The 27,171-nt window shown below is 46.5% G+C and overlaps 1 protein-coding gene across 2 annotated transcripts in view; it reads right to left on the reverse strand.

The window, feature by feature from the left end:
• Nucleotides 1–27,171, reverse strand: part of DNAAF6 (dynein axonemal assembly factor 6) — a 502,401-nt gene that overhangs the window by 112,407 nt on the left and 362,823 nt on the right. For both annotated transcript variants that reach the window (XM_069613060.1, XM_069613061.1), the window contains exon 4: nucleotides 1,279–1,384. In XM_069613060.1, the coding sequence (XP_069469161.1) occupies nucleotides 1,279–1,384 (106 nt within the window). The remainder of the gene's footprint in view (nucleotides 1–1,278; nucleotides 1,385–27,171) is intronic.

Consider the following 27,171-nt stretch of genomic DNA (forward strand, 5'->3'; position numbering starts at 1 on the left):
ATCACGGAGAATCAGAACGCGAGTCAAAGGACAACAGCTGTGAGCCGCCGCGTCGATGACACGGACTCCCTCCTTCTCATGCTATATTTATATATAAATACTTCTGTGTTAATAAACATAGTGTAAACCCCAACTTGCCCTGTGTCTTCATCCGCCCCATGCCTGGATACTACAATTTTCAAATAAGTACAATGTTCAATATTTTTCAAATAAACTTCTAAGGATTATGGATAAAAGCTTACATTCAGAAAGAAATGTGTCTGTATGATTCTGTAGGGACTCTGGTAATGATTTAACAAATTCAATTTCTTACTTACATTTAACCTTTCAATGTAAACTCACAATCCATCAACCAGCCAAGATACATAACAAACAATGTGTGTCTTTATATGTCAAACCTATAAGATGTGCGTTATGGATCAGTTAAGCACTTGGTTCAAGCATCAGCACTCCATGTAAACTGTGTCACTGAATGATAATGTAGCAAACCAAGAGGTCTAATGAACAAGGGACAGAGTTTAGGGAAATCGCAGGTGGTGAGTCACAACACATCGAAAGCAGTGACAAATTGCTTCAGGGCAGAATTAAGCGCTGTAATGGAGCAGAAATATTGTTATTTTGAAAACTCTTTAGCTGATGTTGTTTGGTAAACAGTACAGTGTAGCTGTTGGACTCGCAGGGTGAATCTCTCAGTCAGAGCAATTGGGTGTCTCTGTGCTGTTTGTATATCGATAGAGGTGCCTAGGGGCTGTTTGGACTATTAGTGATGTATTGATTACATTCTCATGGGTTATGCGTCATTTGTTGCTCTGTTTTCTTTATTATCATTGTATTTTATAAGACAATATAATAACCACCTTAGCAAGAGTTTGTTCACCATATTGTCACCCAGAAGCTTTGTAACAAGTGCTATATAAGTAACCTCCATACAACCCTGTATAGGTCCCAGGCTATTTCTAAGTTACATACAACATTAAAGATACAGAGCCTTACACATTGAGCATGCTTCCACCTTATACGAACCCACTCTAATCTATGTGGAAGTGTCGTTTCCAGGGCAAAGCAAGAATAGAGAAGGTTTGAATTTTCACAAGCAAAGGGCACCACACTGCCAGCAGAAACAAGTTTCACCATAAATGGCACTTCACTAATTGTGATTAGACTGCTTGCAATGCCCTACTCCTTGGTGCTATCTCGCCCTCTCTGCCAGAGGAGCACAGTCATCGTAAAGGCAAATTATATCCAAACCAGCAAATTGCTGATATATTTCATACTTACTCGGGCTGTTCCCTGTGATCCAATGTGTCATCAAATTCAGATCCTTCCTGCACCTCTTCAGGGTCCCAAATGTCATTTCCAGTTGCACATGTTACACTGGATGTGACTAAAAAAAGAGAAAAGAAAACAATTTTTTTCTTTGGCATCATCTATAGTTACATAGTTCAGATAGATGATTAGTAGAATTGTCAGCAGCTGGGGAATTTCCAGTGGTGAGCTCTCGGTAGGTAGGCAATCTTGTGAGATATTTTGACCCATTCCGATATGCCCCACTGCATCAATTTACAAATGGGGAAAGAAACAGCCAAAAATGGATGTGTTAAAACTTGTGCGCGCAAAAATCTGCAAAACTGCGTGTGGGTCACAATCACAAAAGGCTGCACACCCCTGCCACACATAGTCAAAGTGGGGGGTGAAAACAGAATTCTCACAACAGGACCATGCCAGTGGGTGCTGTTACATTTAACATGAAGCAAGGCCGCAGAATTGGGCTAAAAACCGAAAATGCCTTTTCAAATGCAGCTTTGCAACCTTCAAACTACTGTTTTGGCGCTAGATCCATTCATTTTCAAGTGAATCATGGAAATTAAAAGGATTACAGATCGTCCAGGTGGCTCAGAGGAGTCGGGCCTCATTGACTGACAGCAGCTAAGAAATGTATCTCATGAAAACCAGTCCAGCAACATTTGTTTTCAGTTCCACAGGAAAAATGCGGCTAAAAATGGCAACATGTAACAATTTCAGCTGTGCAGAGAGAACTCCAAGCAAAGGCTGGATACATGCATCCAGAATGCAAACAAATACCAGCACTCAAGGACAGAAATAATGCTGAATTAAATGTGTATGTATTGCATAAGGAAAATGGATTTAAAAGAACTCAGTTTAATGTGTTTTTCAGGAAGAAAGTGCAAAATCGCCTGTTTAAAAGCATGTTTTTTTTGTGAAAGGCCTAATTCTTTGAATGTCAAAGTCCACCTATAAAATGTGTTCATTTATATGTTTTAATGAAAGATGTAGGTAACTTAAAGTCAAAACCCAGTCTTGAGTTAATTAAATATTTAATTCTGAGCTGACAGCCTCAGCCTGGGAATGGTTGACACCTCACTACTGGCAGGAAAGGACTCATTGCTGCTGGGAGGTTTTCGCATACACATGACAAAGAACTCATCAAACTTTTGTCTGGGACTCAGCTAAAGACAATAGCAGGCTTGAACACTCATCCCTACAGGGGAGGGGCAGGAAACTTCCCTCTCAATGAGGAGGACCCCACCCTGATCAAAGGAATTTGACAGCTGTTGCCAATTGAAACTGCTAAGGCTTTTGGTGGTTAAATGCCTATTTGTAATTAAACTTTAAAAACCTTTAACTTTGACACATGAAGGAGGACAAATCTAACAGTTGGTAGTTGTAAATCTAATGTTATGCTCTTTCTTTGAAGACGTGATTGAACCCTGTACTACATAAGGAACAAAAGTTAAACAAACACTAATTGTGCCAAGACTATTGATGATGCAAATCCAATATTGTATACCTGTGTTCTAAGGGTGATTGCACTGATATGTACCGAGTTAGGAATTGTTAGGCCAAATCTTTATGATTAAAATTAACAAAATTCCAAAGAATGACAAAGCCAGCTCTCACTGACGTAGCAATTGGATATACAGGTAACCAACAAAATATGTAATGTATGTGTCTGATTTTATTAGAGGGCATAATTATAGAAATGTGTATTTGTGGGAAAGTTAAATTGTGGTCCAAATAACTGTGGGAGTTCCCAAGTCACATCATAAAATATGACAGCTCTTTCTGGCTTCCAACCAGAAAAAGGCAAGTGCCTCTGACCTATCACAGCCGTGTGGGTGTGGAGTGTAATTCTGCCCCTACCATAAACTGAGTGATGTCAATTGGCAGGATAAATAAGGGAACTTCACCACACACAGGCACACACTGATTCCTGACTACATCCTGATTTCCACGTGACGCTCTGTTCCAGAATTCTTCATCTTGTCCTGATACACACTACTTTGCAAAACCAAGGCCCAGCATTTGCTGAACTCTTTTCACCTAGGCCCAAATCCTGAACCATCCCAAACTTAAGGGAAATCATTTTGATCCACTCTGGCTTGCTACCATTCATGCTTGCCTGCTGAAACTCGCCATCCCGCTAATCTACAGTGTCCAGTGGCCAGAAGGGCCAATCATGTCCTGTCCAATCTGAGGGGCAGTCCAAATGAACAGAACCTCCCAGCTGACCATCCCGCCAGAAGTGCCCTGCTGACTGTAGACCCGATCCGTGATGACCAGAACCTGATAGTCCAATCTTAAACTATAGCATCACAAAACAGTGTCTTTTACATGTGTATTTTCCCATTGAAAGTATTTCCACACCCCCATTCTGATTTAAAGTATGTTCTGTTGCTCATCTTGTAGCTTACGTTGGTTAGAACCTGTTCAGTGTTGCTCTCATAGGAATTTACATCCATTTAAGGATTTCTGCACACTTTTCATTGTATCACAAAGCCATTTTCAACTGTCATTTAAAAGTGTACGTTTTCAAAAGCGTTTTTCTCTCTTGTTTGGGGAGGGAATATTATATTCAAACCCTATACACTGTTCTACATTTCTCAATACCTGCTGCTTACTTACATCTGTGTAGAATTGCTCATTTGTGAATTAAGAACTTTGCAGGGGGAAACCTTAACCTAAGCACTATCTTTTCACAAGCCAAAACTGTTATTTTTCCTGTGTTTTCTATTCTGTATTGCTATAAGTGAATTCAATTGCCTTACCTACTTTCTGAATTGTTTTGTCACCACATTGGTGATTGCTGCAACATAGAATAATTTGTGTTTGATTTGAATTTTAAGTAAATAAATAAATATTTACCTTTACCAACCAGCCTGATTCCTGTCTACTGTGACCTGGGGGGTATTTTGAAAAGGGTGTAATATGAGTGGTATATCACTCAGAAAATTGAACCTATAGACACAAAAAATAAGTATTTCATTTGTCCATTACATGCTAGACGAGACCCGGGTGTATTGCCTGATTGAAATCCTTAACAATCGTGTTGCAAGAAGAATAAGTAATTAGTATACATTATGTGATGATCAGAGCAATCCACCATCAGTCTTTCAACAGATGTCATGTTTCTCCTAGAAAATCTGGATTTACAAATTCTGGTGAGCATGAAGCAACCACCACTAAAAAGAGTTTATTAACCATCTACGTTTGCACTCAGCCAATAAGAACCATAAAATGCCAGCTTTATTTGTTGATGTAATCTAGTGCTCTAATCTTTGTCAGCCTCTACCCGCACAGCTATGAAGTGTTTATGTTGCAGCGCTTGATTTTTCTTTTTTTACTGTGTACATTCTCACGGTCCTACAACACCTTTATCCTTCTCCCACCTTCCACATTTTTGGTCCTTCTTTGCTTTACCTCTCACATAATGGAAATAGAAAGGAGGTTATTTCCATTATGAAAAAACACTCAATTTGTGGTATCTTTGACACACACTGGCGTCCAGTCCCAAGCTCTAGGGCTTGGAACCTGAGAGCCTGGGAATAGTTCTAGGGTGGGCGGTTGAAGAAAAGAGGTTAAGAGATTAAAGGCCTGCAGGGTCTCTCTGTAACTTAATAAAGACGTACCTTTTCATGAGAACTTGCACCATCAGTTCCTGTGTGTTTTGGCAAAATGCGGGAGAAGAACCCAATACACAGCCATGATGCAAGGATCTGACAAATTGTGTCACCTGGAGATGAAAAAAAGAAACCCAGCAACACCACTGCATCCAGAAGTAAGTGGCCTGGGAGATCCGGTAGTGACCTGGAAGAACTAGTAGGATCGGTGTAAAGAGGCAACCGGTGAGAGCACAGGCATTGGGAAGAAGCGTGAGCAGACAGCAGGTGTGTAGGGGACACGTGAGCAGACACGCAAAGGGACAGTTACATTTAGACGAAAGTACCTAATTGCATGTCTGCAACACAGCACAGAGAGACAATCGTGGACATAGAGGATAGGACCCATCTACGCGGCAGCCATTTTGGTTTTGATGAACTCAGAAGAAGTAGTAAGAACATTACAAATTAAATAAGGAAAGGAATTTTAGACTTTGAATAGGCGGCAGCAATTTATAAAAAGGTCACATAGTTATTAGATTTTTATAGTAGGAAAGACGCAATTTACAGCACATCCACCTGAAACATTTTTGCCCAGTCCAGGAGTACCAGCACTCTCGTAGAATGATTAGAAGCAATATCGGTGCAATTATTTGGGTGCAGTGGAACACAAAGGACCCCAGAAAAGAAGAAATCCTTGCTGTTACATACATTGGGTCGCAAAGGGCAAAAGAAGTTTAGGAAAATGTCCATGATCGCAGATGATCAAGGTTGGGGGGGGCATGAATGCATATGAGGAAGCACTTGAACAATTAAACAATTATTGCATCTAGAAAACAAATATTTCAATCAATAGGTTCAAATTCTATACACGAAAACCAGAACCGAATGAAACAGTTGAAAAGTATGTAAGTGCTTTACGAAATATTGATGTTTCATGTGAAACACTTAGGATGGGGACTAATGAGCTAATTAAAGACCAGATAATTATTCCCACCAGCAACCCGGTCACACAAGTGAGGTTGTGGGCATGTGGGAACCCTACACTGGAGGATGCAATAATCATTGCAAAGAAGGTGGAGCACACAGTTTGAAGACCATTAAAGAGAAGAAAAAGGCAGATGGGGCTGATGTGGTAGGACACGAAACTGGTCAAGTGAATATAGTAGTTAAGAAGAATAAGAAAGGAGTCAGTGAAAAGATTAACCAGAAGGAAAACAAGAGTAAAGGAGAACAAAAGAAGAACTATGACAGCAGTGGAATATGAGAAGACCAAGTATTATCATTGTGGGAAGCTGGGCCATTTTGCAAATTCGAAAAATGTGCCCCACAGAAGTGCTCAAATTGTGGCATGTGGGATCATTTTGCAGCTACATGTCGGAGATAGAAAAAAATGTTGTGTGTGCAGGAAGGAGAAGAAACTAGTTCTGCCAAGGAGAGTGTTGTTAGAGGCTCCTGTTACATTCAGTGTGGTCGGAGACGCCGTTTCATTTCGCAATTGCGGTCATATAGTGGAGCCCTTAATTGAATAACATACAGCAGCACTGATACAACTACATAGTGCCAGATCAAGATTCATGCATCTCAAGCCTTGGAAGAAGAGCATTGTAGCTCGAAACACGTGTGGGCTGTTTTGATATGAATTAAAAACAAGCTTAAGTTAGCACTTTAAATTGTGTTTGTGTGCACAGTTTATGGAAGCAAACCAACCCTCATCATTGTTAGAGGATTACTCGAGTATGATATGTCCTAGTTGCCGGATCCGTGTTGGTGTACTTCCGGTCAAAGGAATGGCTGACAGTTGTTCCTCTATTCAATCTTAACAGAGAGTAAATAGGAGAGATTGTGAAGTGAAGAGTTGAAGCTAAACCTACGGAAATCGAATATCAAGAATCCTGGGGGCTTTAAAGGATCAAAGATCAACCTATTAGGAATGTTCCAATCAGCGGTGGAATACAAAGGCAGGATGGCTGTGGTGAGCATGTATGTATATGAAAGGGGTAGACATTTTGATATGGCAAGATCAGGCACCGTAGGGATTCATCTCAATCCCAGACAGGAAGACTTAGTCATGTTTATAAAGGGGGGGGAACAGTACAGAAGAGGAACGGTTTCCAGAAGTGGATTGGATGCTTGAGGGGTTACACCCATAATATAATACTGAAGCATGGTGCAGAGCCTAAGAGTCCCAAACTGCGTCAAGTTCCCATTTCAATTAAGAAAGATGTGGAAAAAGAATTGGGGAGGATAGTGAAGGAATAAGTGACAAAGTATTGCATCAGCAGAATGGGTTAGCACGATAATAGTAGCGGGGGAAAAATGGTAAAGTCAAGTTGTGTGTGGACCTGAAGGATTTGAACAAAGCATCATAGTGGACAAATACCTGGTGCCCATGATTACAGAAATGTTGAACTGTGTTGGTGATGCTAAGTTATTTACATCATTGGATCTTTCGGCTGCGTTATCACCAGATAACACTAACAAAGGACAGTCGAGCATTAACATTGTTTATTACACCATGTAGACTGTTCCGTTACCGCAGGATGCCATTTGGATTAGCATTGGTGCCAGCAGCCTTTCAAAGGGTGACAAGCCTTATGCTTAATGGATTTCCAGGCACATTCGTATATTAAGACGACATTTTAGTATATGGAATGGATGCAGTGGAACACGATAAATGTCTGCATGAAGTGTTGAGTAGGCTGAGAGAAAAAGGTTTGACTATAGAAGGGAGCAAATGCAAGTTTAGAGCGAAAGAGGTGGAACATCCTGGGCTTGCTATTAGCGGAGAGAGGTATAGACCAAGGGATGACACAATGAAGGCCATCAAGGACGCGCCAGTTCCAAAGAATAAGGATGAAGTGCAGGCCTTTCTAGGGATGACAGAGTTATACAATAAGTTTATAAAGAATGTTGCAGAAATGTTGCGCCCTACAAATAAATAAATAAACAAACAAATAAATCAACCTATCAGGAAGTTGTTAAAAAAGGAGTGGCGTTTGACTGGAATGAGGAATGCCAAAAAGCAGTGGAAGAGATAAACGGGGGAATTTGTAAGGCATAAAATTCAGGAGGTTTCAACATGGACAAGGAGTCAGTGATTACAGTCAATACCAGTGTAAAGAGATTATGGGCAGTATTGCCTCAAGGAAGAGGGGAGAAGGAAAGAGCAATATGCCATGCATCAAGAGCAGTGGCATATTATGAAAGTAGATATTTGGTAACTGAAAGAGAACTGTTCGCGTGTGTGTGGGGAATTGAATATTTTAGGAGATACACGTGGGAGTGTCAATTTGTAGTGCGCAAAGACCATAAGCAGTTAGTAGAAGTGCTGACAGTAAAAGGAATGATGGGTGCGACTCCCAGAATATCTAGATCATGTATGCATGTAGAGGAATATAATTTCATGGTGGAGTATGTCTCTGGGGTACCAAACAAGATTGCAGATTATTTGTCCAGATCTCCATTGGAAGCAGTCAGTACCATGAAGGATGCAAAGGGACAAGAAGAGGGGGAGGAAGAAATGGTTGCGGGTTTACGTGGCATATCTGTTGATCAACTTGCAGTTATAACGAAAAGTGAATAGAAAGAATGATTGGTTTCAGATAATATAGCGTAGCCCCAGAATGTGTCGAGGAATGTTTCATAGATAGAGTTCACAAAGGCCATCCTGGAATAACTTAAATTGAAATTAAGAGAACATTTTTGGTGGCCTGTGTGAGAAACCTATGGGTATTCTCCCATGTACACCCAGAGAATCCTCTATTTAGGTGGCCAGGGGAGGGCCATTGCTTTTGGATCCCAACCATGGGAGTGGACAAGCAAGGGAGGATCACCTGGGTTGGGGAAACCGGGGCTGCCCTCAGGAGAATACCCTAGGAGAGACACAGTATTCTAATAGAACAATAGATGTAGACATCCCAGAAGTATCTGTGGGTTATGCAGGCCCCATTATCCTTAACACAAGAAAGACACACACCAAGTATCCCAGAACAATCACAGGGAAAGGGGGAAGCAAGGTGAGACAAAGACCTCACCCAATTCCAATGCTTCTTTGTCTTTCCCCAGTTTAGATCATGGAAAGAGTTATACAGACCCATGCTTATATATTCAGGGAGGTAACACAGGGAGTAATTTAATACAAAGAGATTCCCCTTTTGTCTATCTATCATTCACCCTATCATAACTTAGCCTCTCAATGTCCAGTCCCATCTCACCCCATCTCCCCCTCGCCATTTCCAACAAATACTGAGACGAGACGAGGAAGAGGCAACCAAAATCAGTAAATAGTGGCCATTCACACCTGACTCCACTTGACTGGTCTTTTCACTATAAAAGGTGAGGTCTTACACAGATGGATGAGCAACTAGGCGAGCAAGCAGGAGAGCGAGTTGGGAGGAAAACCGGGAAGCCAGGGTTGCCCAGGACCAGGGGCCAGAGACCAGGATGCTGAGACAATGAGATGCAGTAGATCGAAAGAGCCAAAGGGTGGCGAGGGAGCTGTGTCTCCAAGGAGCCGGGAAGGGTCAGTGTATTGGAGCCTCGAAGCGTGTTGGTCCTCTGCAGAACCTGTGAAGGCAAATGCTTGATCACTTGGAATGGTGAGACAGCCCAGGAGTGTCTGAGGGGCAGGCAGTGAGACCCTGACCACAGAACGAAGAGCCATTGTGGAGCTGAAGCACAGAAGTCAGTCCAGTGAGGCCGAAAGGTTGTGAAGAGGGCAATACAAGGTAACACTAGAAACGCCTAAGAAAAAGGACAAGGTAACACTGGAAACGCCAAAGAAAAAGTACAGTGTCTGTGTGTGTGTGTGAGTGTTTGATTGAACGGGAAAGATTAAACAAGGCAATGATGCAAGTAACACTGTAAGCGTGAAACTAGGGAACACGCCTGTATGAAATAATGTATGGAAATAAGTCAAACAACAAAGTGATGCGAGTGTAAAGGGGGCCAGAAGCCCATGGAAAAGGTGCACAAGGCACGAAAGGAACAAACAATGTAAAAAGGGTATGAGTGACCCAGAAAGAAAGAGCAAGTGCAGGAGTGCACGAAAGAGTGAAAGAAGCATGCATGAGGCCCACAACAGAGAAGGAATAAAGGACAATGCAAGTGTGTATGACAAAGGGAAAAGTACAGATAACAAAGAGAGGGGCTGGAGGGTCAGAGAGGTCGCGCTGAGAAAAAGTAAAGAGCCTGGCATTTTCAAAAGCCTCTGATTCTACCCCATGAGAGGATGGCATATAAGACAGAAGATATATAAGGAAAAGGCCCATTCTGACCAGCTGAATTGGTGTTTAAAACTAGAGGGGCCTAAGCTTGAGGAAGGGCGCCCTGATAAACTAAAAAAGAACTGTGACAAACGTTGTGCTTTGTGCTTTGTAAACTGGAAGAGGCCTGAACTTGGGGAAGGGAACCCTGATGGGCCTATTGAAGAAAGTAAAATGAACAAGTTGAAGCTTGGGGAAGGGAACCCCAAGGAACTCAAAAGACGCTGAAGGCATTTGAAATCACTGTAAGGGCTCTGTGAAGAAGGTCTTACGAACAGCCCTGTTGAGTGATCCCATCTGTGTGATTGCACCTCGTGAGAAGACCACCTGAAACCAAAAGGTTGTTGGATCACTATTTTTCCTTTTCGAAAGACTTCTCTATCACATTTTTGTAAAGTGTGAGGGTAAGCATAGGTTTAGACACAGACTGACTTTTATTTTGCACTATTAGACAACAACGGCCATTAGAAACCTCAGTTATGGCAACCATCCATTAGAGTTAGGGCCAGTCAGGCATTCCACCAACCCAGGAACCTTAGTAAATAAAGGTTTTAAAACAAATCCTTTTGAATATGTGTCTCTCTTGATACCATGCCTGTCTCACACCAGGAATAGATGTGATGGTAGAGAGGAAGGTGAGGGAATGTTGGCCATGTCAGAACTCTGATAAGAGAACGAAGTTACACAAACAAGAATTTTTACCTATTTTGACTCCAGACGGTGCCTGGATGTGCATTGGGATAGACACATTGGAACCATATCATAATCTCTGTAGTGAAATTAAGTTTATGATAATGATGGGGCGGGGGGTGCTAGAGAGCCAACCAAGCTGTCCTTGCATCTCTGAGCTCTGACAAACTGGGGTCAATCATCCCCAATATCCTGCGATATCCTGCCCATGAGTGGGGCCTAACTACCATATATGTCCTGTGAACATTCAGTGCCTTGTATAGAGCAAAAACTCGGTTGGAGAGCCACCTGAGAATCCTGCAACCGTGAAGGTCTAGCAGTGCACACAGAGCTGCTGAGGCAACCTGTGAGCTGAAGCGGGGAGTCCATGCGCAGAATGCATCAGCGCGAGCAGGAGCCGCCGAGAAGCAGCTGGCATGGTACTACTAAGAGTGCACCTTCTTGACAGCAGTGATCGGTGGGTGAGGGAAGCAGTTTGCTGTAACGTGGCCACCAAGCTGGGCGTAGCTGGCCCGCACGTGTGATACCGTCAGCCGAGGTCCAGCTGCAAGTGCGTCTTTGGCAGAGATGCGAGCTGTACACTATGGCGCAGAGGGAGGAGGTTGTCTGGGAAGATCCAGAGGGAGGAGGTCATCCGGGAAGATCCCGAGGGAGGAGGTCGTCCGGGAAGATCCCAGGGGAGTTTGGTGGCTGAGTGGCAGCACAGGGCAGGTCTGTGGAGGAGGCAGCTGCGCTATCCCTGGAGTGGCGAAATCTGGATACAGCTTGCGGCTAGGAGGGCACCTCAGTCAGTAGTGCTTGGTGTAGTTGGTGGTGAAGGGGGGAGTACCCCACTGAAAGCCCACAGGACCATGGCTGGGAAATGGTGACCAGAGGCAGCATCCAGTACAGTGGGGACTAGGTACCTGCGTGGCCTTGTGCAGTGACCAGCAGAGGCACACAACAGATCTAAACCTGCTGTGGCCTGGGGATTTGAGACCAAGGCACTGTGGAAAGGGTAGCATGTAACCGCTGCTATATGAGGGAAGGGCACATGGGACAGTGGATTGTGAGGAGAGCCGCGATTTCTCCCAGTGATGTGTTGTGAGTGCTACTCTTCTGGCCAAGTGACACATTAAGCATCTGGGGGCTGCAGGCAAGGAACGTGGCACTGGACCTGGAGGCGCCCCCGGCTACCAGCACCTGGAGGAGAGCCCCTTTGGGAGGGACATAGATCACTGTGTCAGGGGTGGAGCAGCCTACATCCTTGCAGGATACAATTGCAAGTGAGTGGGATTGCTTATACTTAAGTTGGCTGTTCAGTGCGCTTTGCTTGGCTGTGGACACTGCACGTTAGTCAACATGTGCTTGGGGAGTCCACATTAGTGGGGGTGTAACCAGACTGATGGACCCATGCGGAGGGGCGCTCAGCAACATTATGGATAAGGGGCAGCAAAATAAATTCCAGTATGGGGCGCTGCGCGTCGATGCCTGTCGACTCGATGGCCCTCGAGGGCCCTATCTCAGTGTCGACGTCAACGATGGTATATAGCACATAAGGTTTTTACGTGTATTGGTTTATCCTATGCCCGACAGCTACTCACCCTGAAAGCGTGTAAGCTGCAATGACATGGAAATTCTACTGCAGGGTAGGCTGGGACGGGCAATGAGGAATACATGGGAGGAACATCCAGTCGGAAGAACATTACCATGGGCAAGTAACTTGTTCTTCGAATGGATTGTGTCCTCCCACGTATTCCTCATCTTATGATGGACTCCCAAAGCTGTATTATGTTCGTTTGGAGGAAGGAGTCAGAATGTACAGTTTCCAACTAGAATTTAGGAGTTACCTATTGCTCTATGTGTACAGAATTTAACACACTGCCTTTCCAAAAACACCTTCCCGGCCTGAGGAAGAGTCCAGACTATAATGTTTGGTGAAAGTGTGGGCCAATGACCATGTTACAGCTGCACAAATATCCTGAATGTGTACCCCCCTCTGTAAGGCAGAGGAAGTAGCCATGCCCCTGGTTAAATGTGCTCAGAGACCCTCAGGAGGATCTTTTCCAGCTAATCTGTAGCATTCTGAGATTCCCAGGATGATCCACCTAGATAACATTTGTTTTGAGATCGCCATACCCAATTTATGACCTGTGTAAGCAACAAAAAGTTGATGGTCTTGTCTTAATTAAGACATTCTGGAAATGTAGGAACTAAAGACATTCTGGAAATGTAGGAACTAAGTGCTTGTCTTGGGTCAAGCCTGTGTAGCCTCTCCTCTTCCTTTCCAGGATGAAGTGGGGGATAGAAACAAGGTAGAATATTTTTTTAGTTAAATGAAATTCAGACTAAATTTTTGGTTGAAAGTTAAGTTTAACCTTAAGGACCACTCTATATTAGAAGTCTATGTAAGGAGGCTTGCAGGACAAGGCTTGAAGTTCACTCACCCTACGGCTGATGTAAGAGCCACTAAAAGGATGGTCTTTAAGGTTAATAATCTTAAAGGACAGGAGTGGATAGGCTCGAATAGAGCACACATTAGGAATTTTAGAACTAGGTTGGGATCCCAAACCGGGACTTGAAAAAGCGATTGGAGGAAAAAATGTGTCAATCCTTTCAAAAACTGTATAACCAGTGGAATCCTTAAGAAAGATACCTCTTCAGAGGAGCACTTGAAGATAGATAGTGCTGCCAGATACCCTTTCGTTTTACCAACCTCGAGCCCCAGATGGGTCAGGTGTACCAAGAATGAGAACACCATAGGTGTACTGCATGTAAAAGGGTCTTCATTTTTATCCCTGCACCAGATGCAGAATTTGTTCCAATGGCAGCGGTATAAGGATCTCGTTGCTGGCGTTCTGGCCAAAAGCAAAATCGTCATTAAGTCATCTGGGAGGTCCCAATCCTTATATCTCAACCTCTCAGAACCCATGCGTGAAGGATGAGTGTCTTGACCTTTGGATGGAGAACCCGACCCTCCTCTTGCGAGAAAAGGTTCCCTCTTTGTGGAAGACGTATTGGAGGGCAGATGGGCATGTCCAGAAGGTCCGGGTACCACTTCCTCCGTGCCCAATCTGGAGCAATTAGGATCATGGATTTCCTGAGCGTTCTCAACCTCCTGATTACGTGAGGAATGACGGGGACCGGAGGAAATGCGTACAGGAGTGGAAACTCCCAGTCCACTACGAACGCCTCCCATAGAGCTCCTCTAGGGGGAAATTCCCTGGAGCAGTACAGTTCGCACTTCCGGTTGACACCGGTCATTAACAGATCCAATTGAGGGGTTCCCCAAAGGGTCAACATATCTTGAAGGACTTTGAGCTAGTTACCACTCGTGGGAGACTGCTCTGCCTGCGCAGAGCGTCCGTTGTCGTATTCTCCTCTGCTTCAGGTGTACCGCTGATAGGGAGATTCCTTCTTGAATTGCCCAGAACAAGAGTTGCATCACCTCTCTGCACAGTGGTAGTGAACATACACCTCCTCTTTTGTTGAGGTAGTACATGGACACTGTGTTTGTCATTATCAGGACATTCTTTCCACGTACAGAGGGCATTAGAGCTAGTTCGATTGCCTTCAGCTCCAAAGGGTTGTGTAGTTTGGACTCTGATGTAGACCAATGACCACGGATTGTCAGATCGTTGGTGTGGGCTCCACACCCCATGAGTGAGGCATCAGTCACTACTGTCATCTCCGGCTATGGTTGCCAAAAAGGTTCTCCCTTAAGAATGTTGCCCTCGAAGGCCCACCACAGGAGATCCTGCATGATTCTGCTCAGAACCTGAAGAAGGTTTGACGTCTTGCCTTAGAATTGAGTCCTGAGAGCCAATTGGAGGGATCTCATTTTCAGGTGAGCCTGTGCCACCAGGAAAATGCAGGATGCCAGGAGGCCGAGCAACCTTAGAAGGTCGCAGGCTGGAAAACACTGGGCACTCCAAAATTTGGTGACCATCTGCAGAATGTGCTGAGCCCTCACCTCGGGTGGCAAGGCATTCCCAAGGATGCATCCAAGATCTGTCAGATGACTGGAGTCTTTGAGATGGTATCATGTGGGACTTCTTGTAATTGAGGGAGAAGCCCAGTCTGGGTAGAGAGTGGCAGGTGATGCTGACATGTTCCAGGGATTGTTCAGGAGAACATGCCCTGATATGATATGATATGGCTTTTTATAACATGCCTATACACAAGTGCGCGGCGAGGCAAGGGAGGGGAAACAGACGGAAGACAGAGACAGCAATCTTACTAGGCCAGGTGACATTGAGATCATGCAAGTGCAGGGGAGAGGGCAAGGGGAAGAGTGCGGGGAGAAAGAGGGAGGGGGCAGTGCAGTGCATAGGATAAACCGTGAAATAAATAAGACACTAATAAATAAAAAATAAAAAGTGCAGTCAGCTGGTGGCAAGTGCAAGGGTACGTGCAGACAACAGATGTCAAGTGCTGGTAGGAGGCTGTAGGGATACAGAAATAGTCCCAGAGTGCATGGGTTGCCAGGGGGGCAGTGCAGGTGTGCAACTGGAGGGGAAAGGACCTGGGTCCGTGATCAGAGGGCAGCCAGGTAACCAGGGCAGTTTCAGGTTCAGCCAGGAGGTCAACAGGGGATAAGAGGCAAGAAAGCAGAAGCAAAGAGGAAGGTCTTTCAGAGGGGCAGGGAGGCTGTTCCAGAGGGAGGCCCCAGCAGAAGAAAGATCTACCACCAACCCATTGCTTGGAGAAGCGACTGACCCTGAGGGAGTTGGAGGCGTATGAGCGAAAAGCTCGAGAAGGAAGATATTTAGGAAGAGAGAGTTGATGATATTGAGGCCCCAGGCCCCAGAAGACCTTGTGGACAATGCAGAATGATTTGAACGTAATCCTCGCTGCCACTGGGAGCCAGTGCAGAGATTTCAGTCCTGGAGAGATATGATCCTTGGGCTAGAGTCCTGTTCTGGATGAGTTGCAGAGGGCAGAGAGTAGAGGCAGATTTAGAAAGAGGCTGTTGCAGTAGTCCAGCCTAGAGAGAACCAGAGCTCTGGAGACAGTGAGCTTCTGAGGGAAGGAGAGGTCAGCCAACCATCCAGGCAGGGGTAGACGTGAATCCCCCCTTCTCCTGAGACTCGCTGCCACCACCGTCATCAGCATGTTGAAAACCCTTAGGCGGAGTTCAGCCCAAATGGCAGAACTCGAAAAAGATAATGGGAACCGCCAACGGCGAACCTCAGGTCCAATGACAGCATCCAATTCTGGACCTGCAGGGTCTGAAGAATCTGAGAAAGTGTGACCATCTTGAACTTGTCCTTCCTGAGGAATTTGTTCAAGCAGCTCAAGTCCAAGATGGGTCTCAATCCTCCGTCCTTCTTGGGGATTAGGAAATAAGGAGAGCACCACCCTTTGTTCCTCTCCACTACAGGGACTGGTTATATAGCACCTTTCTCTAGCAAGCTCAGCATTTCCTCCACAAGGAACAGATCTAGAATTTTGAATGAGTGACTCCCCGTGGATGGTCTTGAGGCCTTTTTAGATAGGGGTGGCAGTAACCCGGGGCTACTGTTTCCAACACCCAAGCATCTGAAGTAATACCCCACTATTCTTGCAGATGCTGCGAGAGCCTGCCTCCCAGCGGGGGCTTGTGGATTAAGGCCTCCGAAAAGTTTTGAGGTGACTGAAGCATCGGCTGAGGGTAAAGTAGCAGTTGCCTGAGCGGGCTTTGCACTTCTCTCTCATCCACCCTTAGGTTATCTTCGTTGGCCCCTTTGACTTGCCAGTCCTCTCGCTCTTACAAGTGAGGATAAGAAATGAATGGACCTGCCCCTCTAATGTGATCCGCTGGGGTGAGATGGCTGTGGATGTCTGATAGTAGCACCCAGGGATTTGGTTGTCGCTTATGATGCCTGAAGCTTCTCTAGGCTTTCATCAGCCTTGCTGCCAAACAGCTGGGTGCCATCAAAGGGCATGTTGAGGAGTATTGGCTTGCATGTCCGGTGCAAATCCTGACTTCCTCAACCCTGCAAACCTGCGATTAATGTGCTTGCCGCCATGGCTCTGCTAATACTGTCAGCAGTGCCCAGTCCTGATTGAAGGGACTCACACATAGCCTCCTTTCTGTCTCTTGTAATATTCAGGAAGCCGTCTCCGTCTTCCCCCTTCGGGAATATGCTCAGCCACCATGGCTATACAATCCCACAGGGTGAACGTATATATTTGGCTAAGGCACAAGTGGCATTTGCAGATTTAAGAGCCATGCTCCCAGCAGAAAACACTTTCCTTGCCCAAACATTGAAACGCTGATCATCCCTGTCTGGGGTAATTGTTGGATAAGCTGCTTGTTTAGAGGTAGATGTTGCAGCCTGAACCACCAGGCTTTCTGGCACAGGATGTTTAGACAAATAGTCGGGATCGCTAATGGATGGCCTGTACTTTCTGGTGAGGTTTTTATTCAACGCTGGGCTTGCCTTAGGTGCCTACTAGTTTGCTTTTACCAGTTTTTTCAAAGAAATATGAAAAGGGCGTACCGGATCCTTCTGAACACCCTTATCAAGGATAACATTCAGGTCATCTTGCTCGAATGGGGGAGCAGGCCTACCCCATCCTAGAAACTCTATTACCCTAGACATAAGATGTATGTATGGGGCATCAGCATGTTCTGCCAGGTTCGGTTTACCAAATTCAAGTTCTGGTGCAGTGTCAATCCCACTGGCTGGCTGAAGGGTTTCATATAAGTATTTTAGCTTCGACTCTTCTGAGATCAGGGCTTCTGGGACATTTGGCGTACCATACTGTAAACCAAAAGGAAGGGCATCTGTGTCTGAAGGTTCATGTTTTTCATACATTGAAGACAAAGGGCCTCATTACACGTTGTGCGGTAAGGGAATAACGGTACCGGTAAGGGATTACCGGTACCGCTAAATTCCCTAGCCAATTACGACCCGGACTTGCCGCTATTAGCGGAACCGGTAAGTACGGTGCCACTAATAGCGGCAAGTCCGTGGGCGCGCGACCCCAAGGTCGGAAATAGCGGCTTGGCGCTAATAGCACGCCATTACAAGCCATGCGGACATGGCAATAGCGGCATGGTAAAGACCCAAAAACCCCTTACCGGCATCGCGAACCACCCGTTAAGAGACCTGAGCAGTGTTCCCACCTGCCACATGTGGACACAATCAGCAAAGGTGGAGGCAATGGAGACTGGCAGCACAAAAGAGCACACCACACCACTTCCCACACCCCTTCCCACACCAAGATGGTTCCAATACTAGCAGCATTACATGGGCTGGAGGACATGATTGCAGTGCAGCACCAACAACAACAGGGAGCACAGAGGAGACAGAGGTGCAGGAGGAGGAGGAGGAGGAGGAGGGCAAGACAGGCGCAGCAAGCACCACCAGGGCACCCAGAAATACCACAGAGGCAGCCACCAATCCCCAGGATCCAAGCCAGTCCATTTAACCTAACACCTGAGCAGATACATACCCTGGACCGTCTGGACCGGGATACCATCACCAGCATCGTGGATAAGATACATGATGACATTGTGAGCCTCAGACATCAGAACTGCAATCCCCCCTCTACTGAAGGTGGTGACTGTGCTCCACTTCCTGGCCACAGGCTCCTAGCAGCATACTGTGGGGCAGATGCATGGCATCTCACAACCAGTATTCTCACGCACGCTGAAGCAGGTACTCGATGCCCTCCTGAAGCATGCACGTGAACACATATTCCTGCCACGGACTGGCCAGGAGATCGCAAACACCAAAGTTGCCTTCTATTCACTGGCAGGCATCCCAAGTAGCATCGGGGCCATCGACTGTACCCATGTGGAATTGGTGGTCCCACATCACAATGAAGTAGTCTACCGAAACAGAAAACAATTCCACTCCATCAATGTCAAAATGGCATGTGACGCAAACAAGATAATCGCACATTGTTGTGCCAGATATCCCGGATCAACCCATGATTCAATGGTCCTGCAGAACTCAACCATACCACGCAACATGGAGCGCCAAGCCGGACAACGATTGTGGCAACTTGGTGAGTAGCAGGGCATGTACATGGCGGTGTGATTGGGGGAGGGGGGAGAGATACATACTCCAACTGGGTGTTGACTGTCGTGCGTAGGACAAATGGACATACAGATGTACGCCAATGTCCATCAGGGAAGGCCACAATGTACTTGAGAAGACCCCACATGCAATTTGCAGCTGCACAACATTGAAAACAATCCATGTTTCAAAATATTACACATCCATCCACACGCACATTGCACATCATGCCACACCACATAATACACAAATCAGCAACATGCCGTCAGGACAGTCATACAGAATTAGGGCAGCACAACATCAATACAGCAATGTGCCCTTGAATGCATGCAAAGGGATCACCCCTAGCCATAGCATCGAACCACACACCTATAGCACCACTGAAGTGATGCTTCACAGCATGGCAACATCGATGTCGGAATGGCAGTACACTAGCAGTGTGGTACTATATTTGCCTGGGCCCAGGGACACCTGAGACCTGGCCTCACCCAGGACATTTCAATTACTGTCGGAGGCATGATTCGGGCATGTCCACTTGCAGGGTCGAGCACAGCTTTGCGCATTGCAGTCACGCAGATCGTCTGCATGCATGCTGGTAGTCGTGATTTTCTATCACAATGCAAAGACGATTTGTGTGACATGTACAGGCCGCACCAGAGGTGACCGGTAACAGGTACCCATTCTTCACCCCATACAGGCGACGCCGGCTATCCCCTGAAGAGGTGGCTCCTAACCCCTGTACGGAACCCACAGAACCAGCAGGAAGAGGACTACAATATTGCACATACCAGTACCCGCGTTGTGATAGAGCAGGCATTTGGCCTTTCGAAGACACAGCTCTGGTGACACAGCTCTGGTGCCTAAGCGGGCCGGGTGAGGCTCTCCTGTACGGCCATGACAAAGTGCCGAAGAATACCATGGCATGTGTAATGCAGCACAAAATGTGCATCAGACGGAATGTGCCTATGCCACCTGACATTGACATGCAACCACCAGATGAGGATGATGTTTATGGGGAGGAGGATGGGTGAAATGGTCCGCCAGGACATGCAAGAGGCGATGGCCAACACGATGTGCGTCAGCATCTGATGTATCAAATTTTATGAGATACAAGGGAGAACTATTATGGATGGAGATGGGTATTGTTCCCCTGATGCATGTGGTGAGGCCCACAAAGGACCCTCTCCCCAATAAAGTACACATACACAATGATGAAGACCAAGCCTGTGTTTCAACTTTTCAACAGTGTATTGTGATCAGAATGTGAACAAAAAGTGCATGGCCCCAACTGTGCAAACACCCTTTCCCCCCTCCCCCCACAACACTCCCAAAAACACACTTTCCCCCCTCCTCCCATAACACTCCCAAAAACACCCTTTCCCCCCACAACACTCCCATGTGAGCCTTATAGTGTGTACATGTCCTGCTCCACATGTGCCACCTAGTCCTTGCTGGCCCTAATCCTCAGTGCCTCCTCCGCCATTGGGTGGTTGGAATGTCGTGCGCCTCATGTTGCGCAGAAAGCGACGCAGGGGGCTTGTTTGCCGGGAACTCACAGAGGAGGAGGTGCCCGGTTGATCCTGTGTTGGGGGTGGGTATTGGCGCTCCATGTCGTCTGCAATATGTGTCATGGCCTGCCTGAGTTGGGCCATTTCCTTGCAAATCCTGTTCGTCCAGGCCTCCATGCCCTCCCTTGTCTGGCTTTCATACATACTGAGGTCATCCCTCAGACGGGCTGCCTCGGCCACATGCTGCCCAACCAGCGCAGTGATTTCTATCTGCCTCTAGCTGATGGTTGCAAGGTCATGTTGCCTGCTAGGAGCTGTTGGGGTGGCTGCTGCGTCCTGGTCCATGCCTCTCGCATCAGGTGAGGACACCTGAGGGCTCCATGCCCCTTCCACGGTGTGGGTGGCTGATCCTCCATGGCTACCTGATCCTGATGATGGCCTTGGGCTTGGCTCAATGGACCGTGTTGGGTTGGGGGTCTGGCTTCGATCCAGAACGTCAATTGCCTCCTCCTCATTCGAAAGCGGTGCAGTGACTGCTGCCTCGCCAGTTGAACTGGTAGCAGCATAGTGCGTGCCCTCGGTGCTGGTTTCACATGTAATGGGGCACACTGGCGTGGGTGCAACAATAGCAGCAGCCGTGGCCTCAGGCTGCGTAGAACTGGTGCTCTTGCTGCCTTTGGCCCTCTGCTGCTGAACACTCCTCCCGGTTCCCCTTGAGGTTGTAGCCGTGTCCCCCGTCTCATCTCTCCTGGGCTTTTTCGTTGCTGGGGGAGCAGGTGTCGCAGTGCGTGGGTCTTCAGTGTCTGTCTGTGATCCTGTAGGGGTCAAAAATAGGGAATATCATCGTTTATGGTTGTATGTGCCTTATGCAGAATGTTTACGTCATGCCGCTCTATGCATTGGGGCCTCTTTATTTTGGATTCCGGTAATGGGGATGTCGGGTGGGTCATGCATGAATGGGTCTGTGTTGCACGTGTATGTGGTGATGCATGCATGTATGTTTGTGGCTGGATCCATGGCCTGATTATGGACACATATTTGGGGGGCCCCTCACCCTTCACTGTGCATTGTTTGATGTATACACTCACCTCCATCAGATGAAGTGGCCACACCATGCTCCATGTCTCCAACACCCTCTATCGATTCCACACCAATTGTGGAGGCGCAGGTCTCCTCCCACTCCCGGAGTTTCATAGGGGAATCAGCGCCACCTCCTGTGCCCATTGCCAGCTTGCGATTCGCTGACAGTATGTTTCTGACACGGACCCGGAGGTCGTCCCACCTCTTACGGCAGTCCTTGACAGTGCGGGTGGTGGTGCCCAACGCACTGACTTTGTGGGCAACCTCTACCCAGATGGCCTTTTTCTTGAGGAGGGTCTCCCGCCGCATGTCATTGCTGAAAACTACATTGGCATTTGCCGCATGTGTCTCAGTAAGCATGATCAGCTCCTCATTGCTGAATTTTTCTTTTCGCTGGCGATCAGCAGCTTTTTTGACGGCCTTGGGCATCTTCGGGCTATCCGGGAAGAATTTGTGTTCGAGTTTTCTGGAAAGAGGTCCTGGATGCAGAGGATGGCAAAGGATTGTGTTTTTAAAGATGGCCGCCGTGCTCTTTCCCGTTCCTGTGCGATGACGATATTTCCGGTTCCGCATTTTAACAGTGACCGCTAATAGCGGTGACCGCAATTTGCATGTAGCGTGAGGGCGGAGGTGCTATCAGCACTTTAGTCGAAGCCGGTAAGGGACTTTCGCGGCATGGCGGTAGGGTCATTACCGGCATGGCGCTATGCTCGTGTCTGCGTACTCGTAATGGTATGCAATTAGCGGCCTCTTGCGAGGGTGGAAACGCTAATAGCACCATGCCGGTAAATGCCGTTTTTTACCGCACAACGTGTAATGAGTCCCAAAGACTTGAAGAAATCTTTCCTAGGTAAAGGTTTAAAAAAACTTTCAACCTCCTTAATGACAATGGCAGGTTTAGAGGGAAAAGGCGTCAATGGTCTCCACCCCAATGGCTTCGACACACATGGCATCAATGGATTTGACCCTGATGGCGCTAATGGCGTCGATGTTTTTGAAGACTTTATCAAACCCCTCGAAGGTTCTCGTGGGGTTTCTGGCCTGTGTCCTGGGCACCAAAGCATGCCGGATTTTGGCTTAGTCCTCTCTTCGTCAGCCTTCAACGTCGCAACAGGAGAATGATGTTTGATCTTCTGTTTCCCATTCAGCAGGGGTCGAAGTATCGGAGGAAGAGGTGGAAGATGACTTATGGTGTCTCTTCTTCATCTTCTTGGAAGACGACGAAGAATGGTGTGAACCACTTCTGGATCAAGAGTGCTTTTTGGACTTTTTCCTTCGAGGAGAGTCATCGAGGGGGATTTAGTTGGGGGCTCTACCTGCCGCTAATTTCCCTTTTTGCTCTTTCAACGGAACCGAAGTGTGCCGTAATTCTAGAAGCGTTAGCTGTCGCAGAAAAACAGAACTGAAGCTAACGGGTGCTGCACATGCTATATGTACCAGTGATACATACAAATAGTGGGGAGTGTCCTGTATATTGCGGTGGAATAGGACAAATATCTAAACAGTAAAACAAAGGTTCCACCGTAATAGGGAGTCATTTTTAGAAAATCTCAAAAATTGGTTCTAAGTATTTCAGTGTTATAGTTGTTTCACTGAAATTTTGATATGAGCCAAAACAAAATTCTAGTAGACTGCAAGATATTATATTTGGATTTATTCAATTGGTTACAAAAAGAAAAAAAATAAAGGAAAATGCATACATCAACAGTATGTGTGCAGATTAAGAAAAGGAGAAAACATAATATAACATAATTCAACTAAAACACAATTAAGCAAGTAAATGATATCCCAAAGTGAATAAAGTTAGGGATAGGAAAAAGTGTGAGAAAAGTATTTGGTAAAGAGAAAGGGAATTTTTTTAAAAGAAGAGTATATAGACAGGAAAGTGTATATTCTTTCTTCTTTCAAACTTGTAATTTCATTCGTTAATTGTCCTTCTTCACTCTTTATTCATAATTCTCTCTGTGCAGGTCTGCCTATTGCGTTACCAGTCATTACTGGACAGGATCAACAGTTTGCCGTCTCATGCTCTTGGCGCTGCAAACATGGCATTTTTTTAACCCAGTCTTCTGAGATAATGGTGTCGATGACAAGGCCATCATTTGAGTATGTCGCAGTTTACAATTGGAACTGAAGCGTGCCTTAATTCTAGAAGCGTTAGCTGTCGCTGAAAAACAGAACTGAACTAATGAGCGCTGCACGTGCTATATGTTCCAGTGATGACCTTGACATAAAGACGGAGGCCCTCGAGCGACAGAGTCGACTGCATCAACGCACAGCACCATCTGCTGAAGCTGGAGACGGATATATCAAAAGATGAGGAATACGTGGGAGGACACAATCCATTCGAAATTGGCACTTTCTTACACATGTGGTAGGGATGTGATTGTGTGGTGGGCTTTTGGGAAGTTATCTGCTCGGAACTGTTTGAATTACTTGCAGTGAGGGTACAATTCACAATTAGACATTGCTTGTTAGGGCTAGTGCCTTGTGGGAAGGGCACACAAAGGAAAGTTGTGGCTAGAGCCCCGACACTGGGATTACTGTTAGTCAAACGGGTGATTGCTCTGGCATAGAAGGCACAGAGTGGACCCAAGATAGGGGATTGGTGCAGGGCACTGCGCAAATGGGTAGGGGCTGAAAGGGATCCGAGTGGTCAAGGGTATGCAAGGGAAGGAACTGAGTGATGGTATACAGTGTGGCACAAGATCTGGGATAAAATGGAGATAAATTCAGATTTACGACTGCCATGAGGTAACAAGCTAGATCGAACACTGTTACTGATTATGAACTAATAGGGGGAGGGGGAAGAAAGATGTTTATACCGATATCTGTGGATGGGAGTAGGAGGGGGTACCACTCCCGGCTGTTATTATTGCTGGACCTGGAAACGATGTTAACAGATAAAGTGATATTGCTTGACATGTACCTATATCCATATGCTGAATGTATGGACAAGTGTTTGTTATGAGAACCAAAAATAAAATGTTTTTAAAAAAGCTTTTTTTTTTAAAATGATGGTGACGATGGATTCTTTTTCCAAATGGCCATAGATTAAGTTAGGTGGGCATCCAGTAGCGAAATGGGCATCCAGTAGCGAAATTATGAGTTTCATGGAGCATGTGTTTAGACAGGAAGGTTACCCTGCAGAAATAATAAGCGACAATGGTCCCCACATTAGAAGAGGGATTTTTGGAGTTGTGGAACAAGTGATTAGGTATGGCATGAATGTGAGAGAAACACTGAGGAAATGATTGTGGAATATTTGATGCGAGGAAGAGAGGCCAACACAAGTCTCAACCCTAGCTGGGCTAATAAGATGCTCAAAGAGAGGGAAAATGTGGACGTTTAAGGAATGTGAAGGATCAAGTTAAAGAAAGGTTTACTCAGGCACATGAGAAGAAAGAAAAGGATTATGACAAGAGATTTGGAAGTTAACAAAGTTGAAGTTGTTCCCAGGATCGTGGCTCTGTCCAATGCTGTGAGGTTATAAGATGGGTCCAAATAGAAAATTGACAAAATATTGGTGGAAGTTTGTGGGGAAGGGATGTGTTCAGATGGAATGAGACCACTTATGGATATATTTGGCGGTTGTTGTGATGGGGAGGATGAAGGTACAGCCTTTCCTAGGGGCAGTGTTAATGTTCAAGGTGAACAGGAGAATGAGTGAGAGACTGGTGAGACGGGTATGGTGAGACCTGGACAGTTAAAGAGATGTCCTGCTTATGATATGATATGATATGGCATTTATAACGCGCCTATACAGAAGTGTTTCAAGGCATGACGAGGAAAGGGAGGGGGAACAAAGGGAAGACAGACAACGATCCTACTAGGCCAGGTGTAATTCAGAACACGCAAGTGCATGGGAAGGGGGAAAGGGAAAGGTGCGTGGGGGAAGAGAGAGGGGAAAGTGCAGTACATGGGATAGTAGAATAAATAAGATAATAAAAACGGGCAGCTGGTGGCAAGTGCAAGGTAAGTGCAGACATAAGTGCTGGTAGGGGGACTGTAGGGTTACAGAAAACAGTCCCCAGGTGCAGGGGTTGCCATGGAGGCAGTGAAGGTGGGCAACTGGCTTGGCCTGGGCCCGAGATCAGAAAGGGTTGCCAGGTAACCAGTGCAGTTTCTGTCGGGAATTCAGCAGGGGATCGGGGGAGAGAAAGCAGAAGCAAAGAGGAAGGTTTTGAGGTGCTTCCGCAACCAGAGATGGTTCTTCTCAAGATTCAGGGAGGCAGGAAGGCTATTCCAGAGGGAGGCCCTTGCCAAAGAGAGAGATCTACCACCAACTCGTTGCTTGGAGAAGCGACTGATCCTGAGGGAGCTGGAGGTGGATGAGCGAAGAGCTCGAGAAGGAAGATATTTAGGAAGAGAGAATTGAAGGTATTGCGGCCCCAGGCGCCTTTTGGACAATGTAGAGGGTTTTGCACTTAATCCTCACAGCCACTGGGAGCCACTGCAGAGATTTCAGTCCTGGAGAGATACGATCCCTGGGCTTGAGGCCAAGGACAAGTCTCGCAGTCCTGTTCTGGATAAGTTGCAGAGGGCGGAGAGTAGAGGCAGGCAGATTTAGATAGAGGCTGTTACAATAGTCCAGCCTAGAGAGAACCAGGGCTCTGGAGACAGTGAGATTCTGGGGCAAGGAGAGGAAACGAAGAATACCTCTGAGGAGGTGCAGCTGGTAGTGTGACTTCTTAGAGACGTCAGAGATGTGAGGAGAGAAGGAGAGTGTGGAGTCGAAGATGACCCCAAGGTTTTTAGCCTTGCAGATGGGAGCAGGAAGAGGGCCAAGAGAGGCCGGCCAGAGAGCTGCAGGGAAGGAGGGAGTGGGTGTGCCGATGAGTAGAATCTCAGTCTTACTGGAATTAAGGCAGAGGTCATTGGCGGCACACCACTACTGGATGGCAGACAGACAGACAGAGATGAGGGAAGGAGAGGAGGACGAGGGTAGCCTGAAAATGAGCTGGGTATCATCCGCATAGCACTGAAAGTTGGGTGAGAGTGGTGATGTGGTGGGCAAAGAGTGCCATGTATTGGTTGAATAGCCAGGGAGAGAGGTTAGATCCCTGGGGGACACCACAGGTAGAGAAAAAGATATCAGAGAGGAAGGACCCAAGTTGGACCTGGGAGGGTCGTTCGGAGAGGAAAGAAGTCAGCCACGCCAGAGCCTGACCAGAGATACCCAGGTTATCACCGAGACAGTTGAGCAGGATGGCATGGTTGACAGTGTGAAAGGCAGAAGAGAGATCAAGCAAGATGAGAATGCACGGGGTGTTAGAGTCAAGGTTGGAGAGCAGGTCTTCACGGATGTTCAGGAGAGCAGTTTCTGTGCTTCTGGCAGCTCTGAAGCCAGACTGATGGTTATGAAGACAACCAACAGATTCAGTGTGGAGATTAAGCTGGGAATTGGCCAGTTTCTCCAGGTGCTAGCCCAGGAAGGGAGTGATGGAGATTGGGCGATAGTTAGCCGGGCAGGAGGGGTCGGCAGAGGGTTTCTTAAGAAGAGGGTGCACAAGGGAGTGCTTCAGGGGGGATGGGAAGACTCCGGTGGTGAAGGAGTGATTGCATAAATCAGCCAGGGCAGGAGCCAGGGAGTCGATGTGGTCGTTGATAGTTTTGGAGGAACAGGGGTGAACCTGTTTCGGCGAGATTTTCATAGATCGGACTTGCCTAGAAATCTTGCCTGCAGAGAAAAGTGGAAAGGCAGAGAAGGAGGGGGGGGGGGTGGCTGCAGACGGGC

The sequence above is a fragment of the Ambystoma mexicanum genome, chromosome 5p (genome assembly GCF_040938575.1).
Source record: "Ambystoma mexicanum isolate Mex_15411 chromosome 5p, UKY_AmexF1_1, whole genome shotgun sequence".
NCBI classification, from domain to species: domain Eukaryota; kingdom Metazoa; phylum Chordata; class Amphibia; order Caudata; family Ambystomatidae; genus Ambystoma; species Ambystoma mexicanum.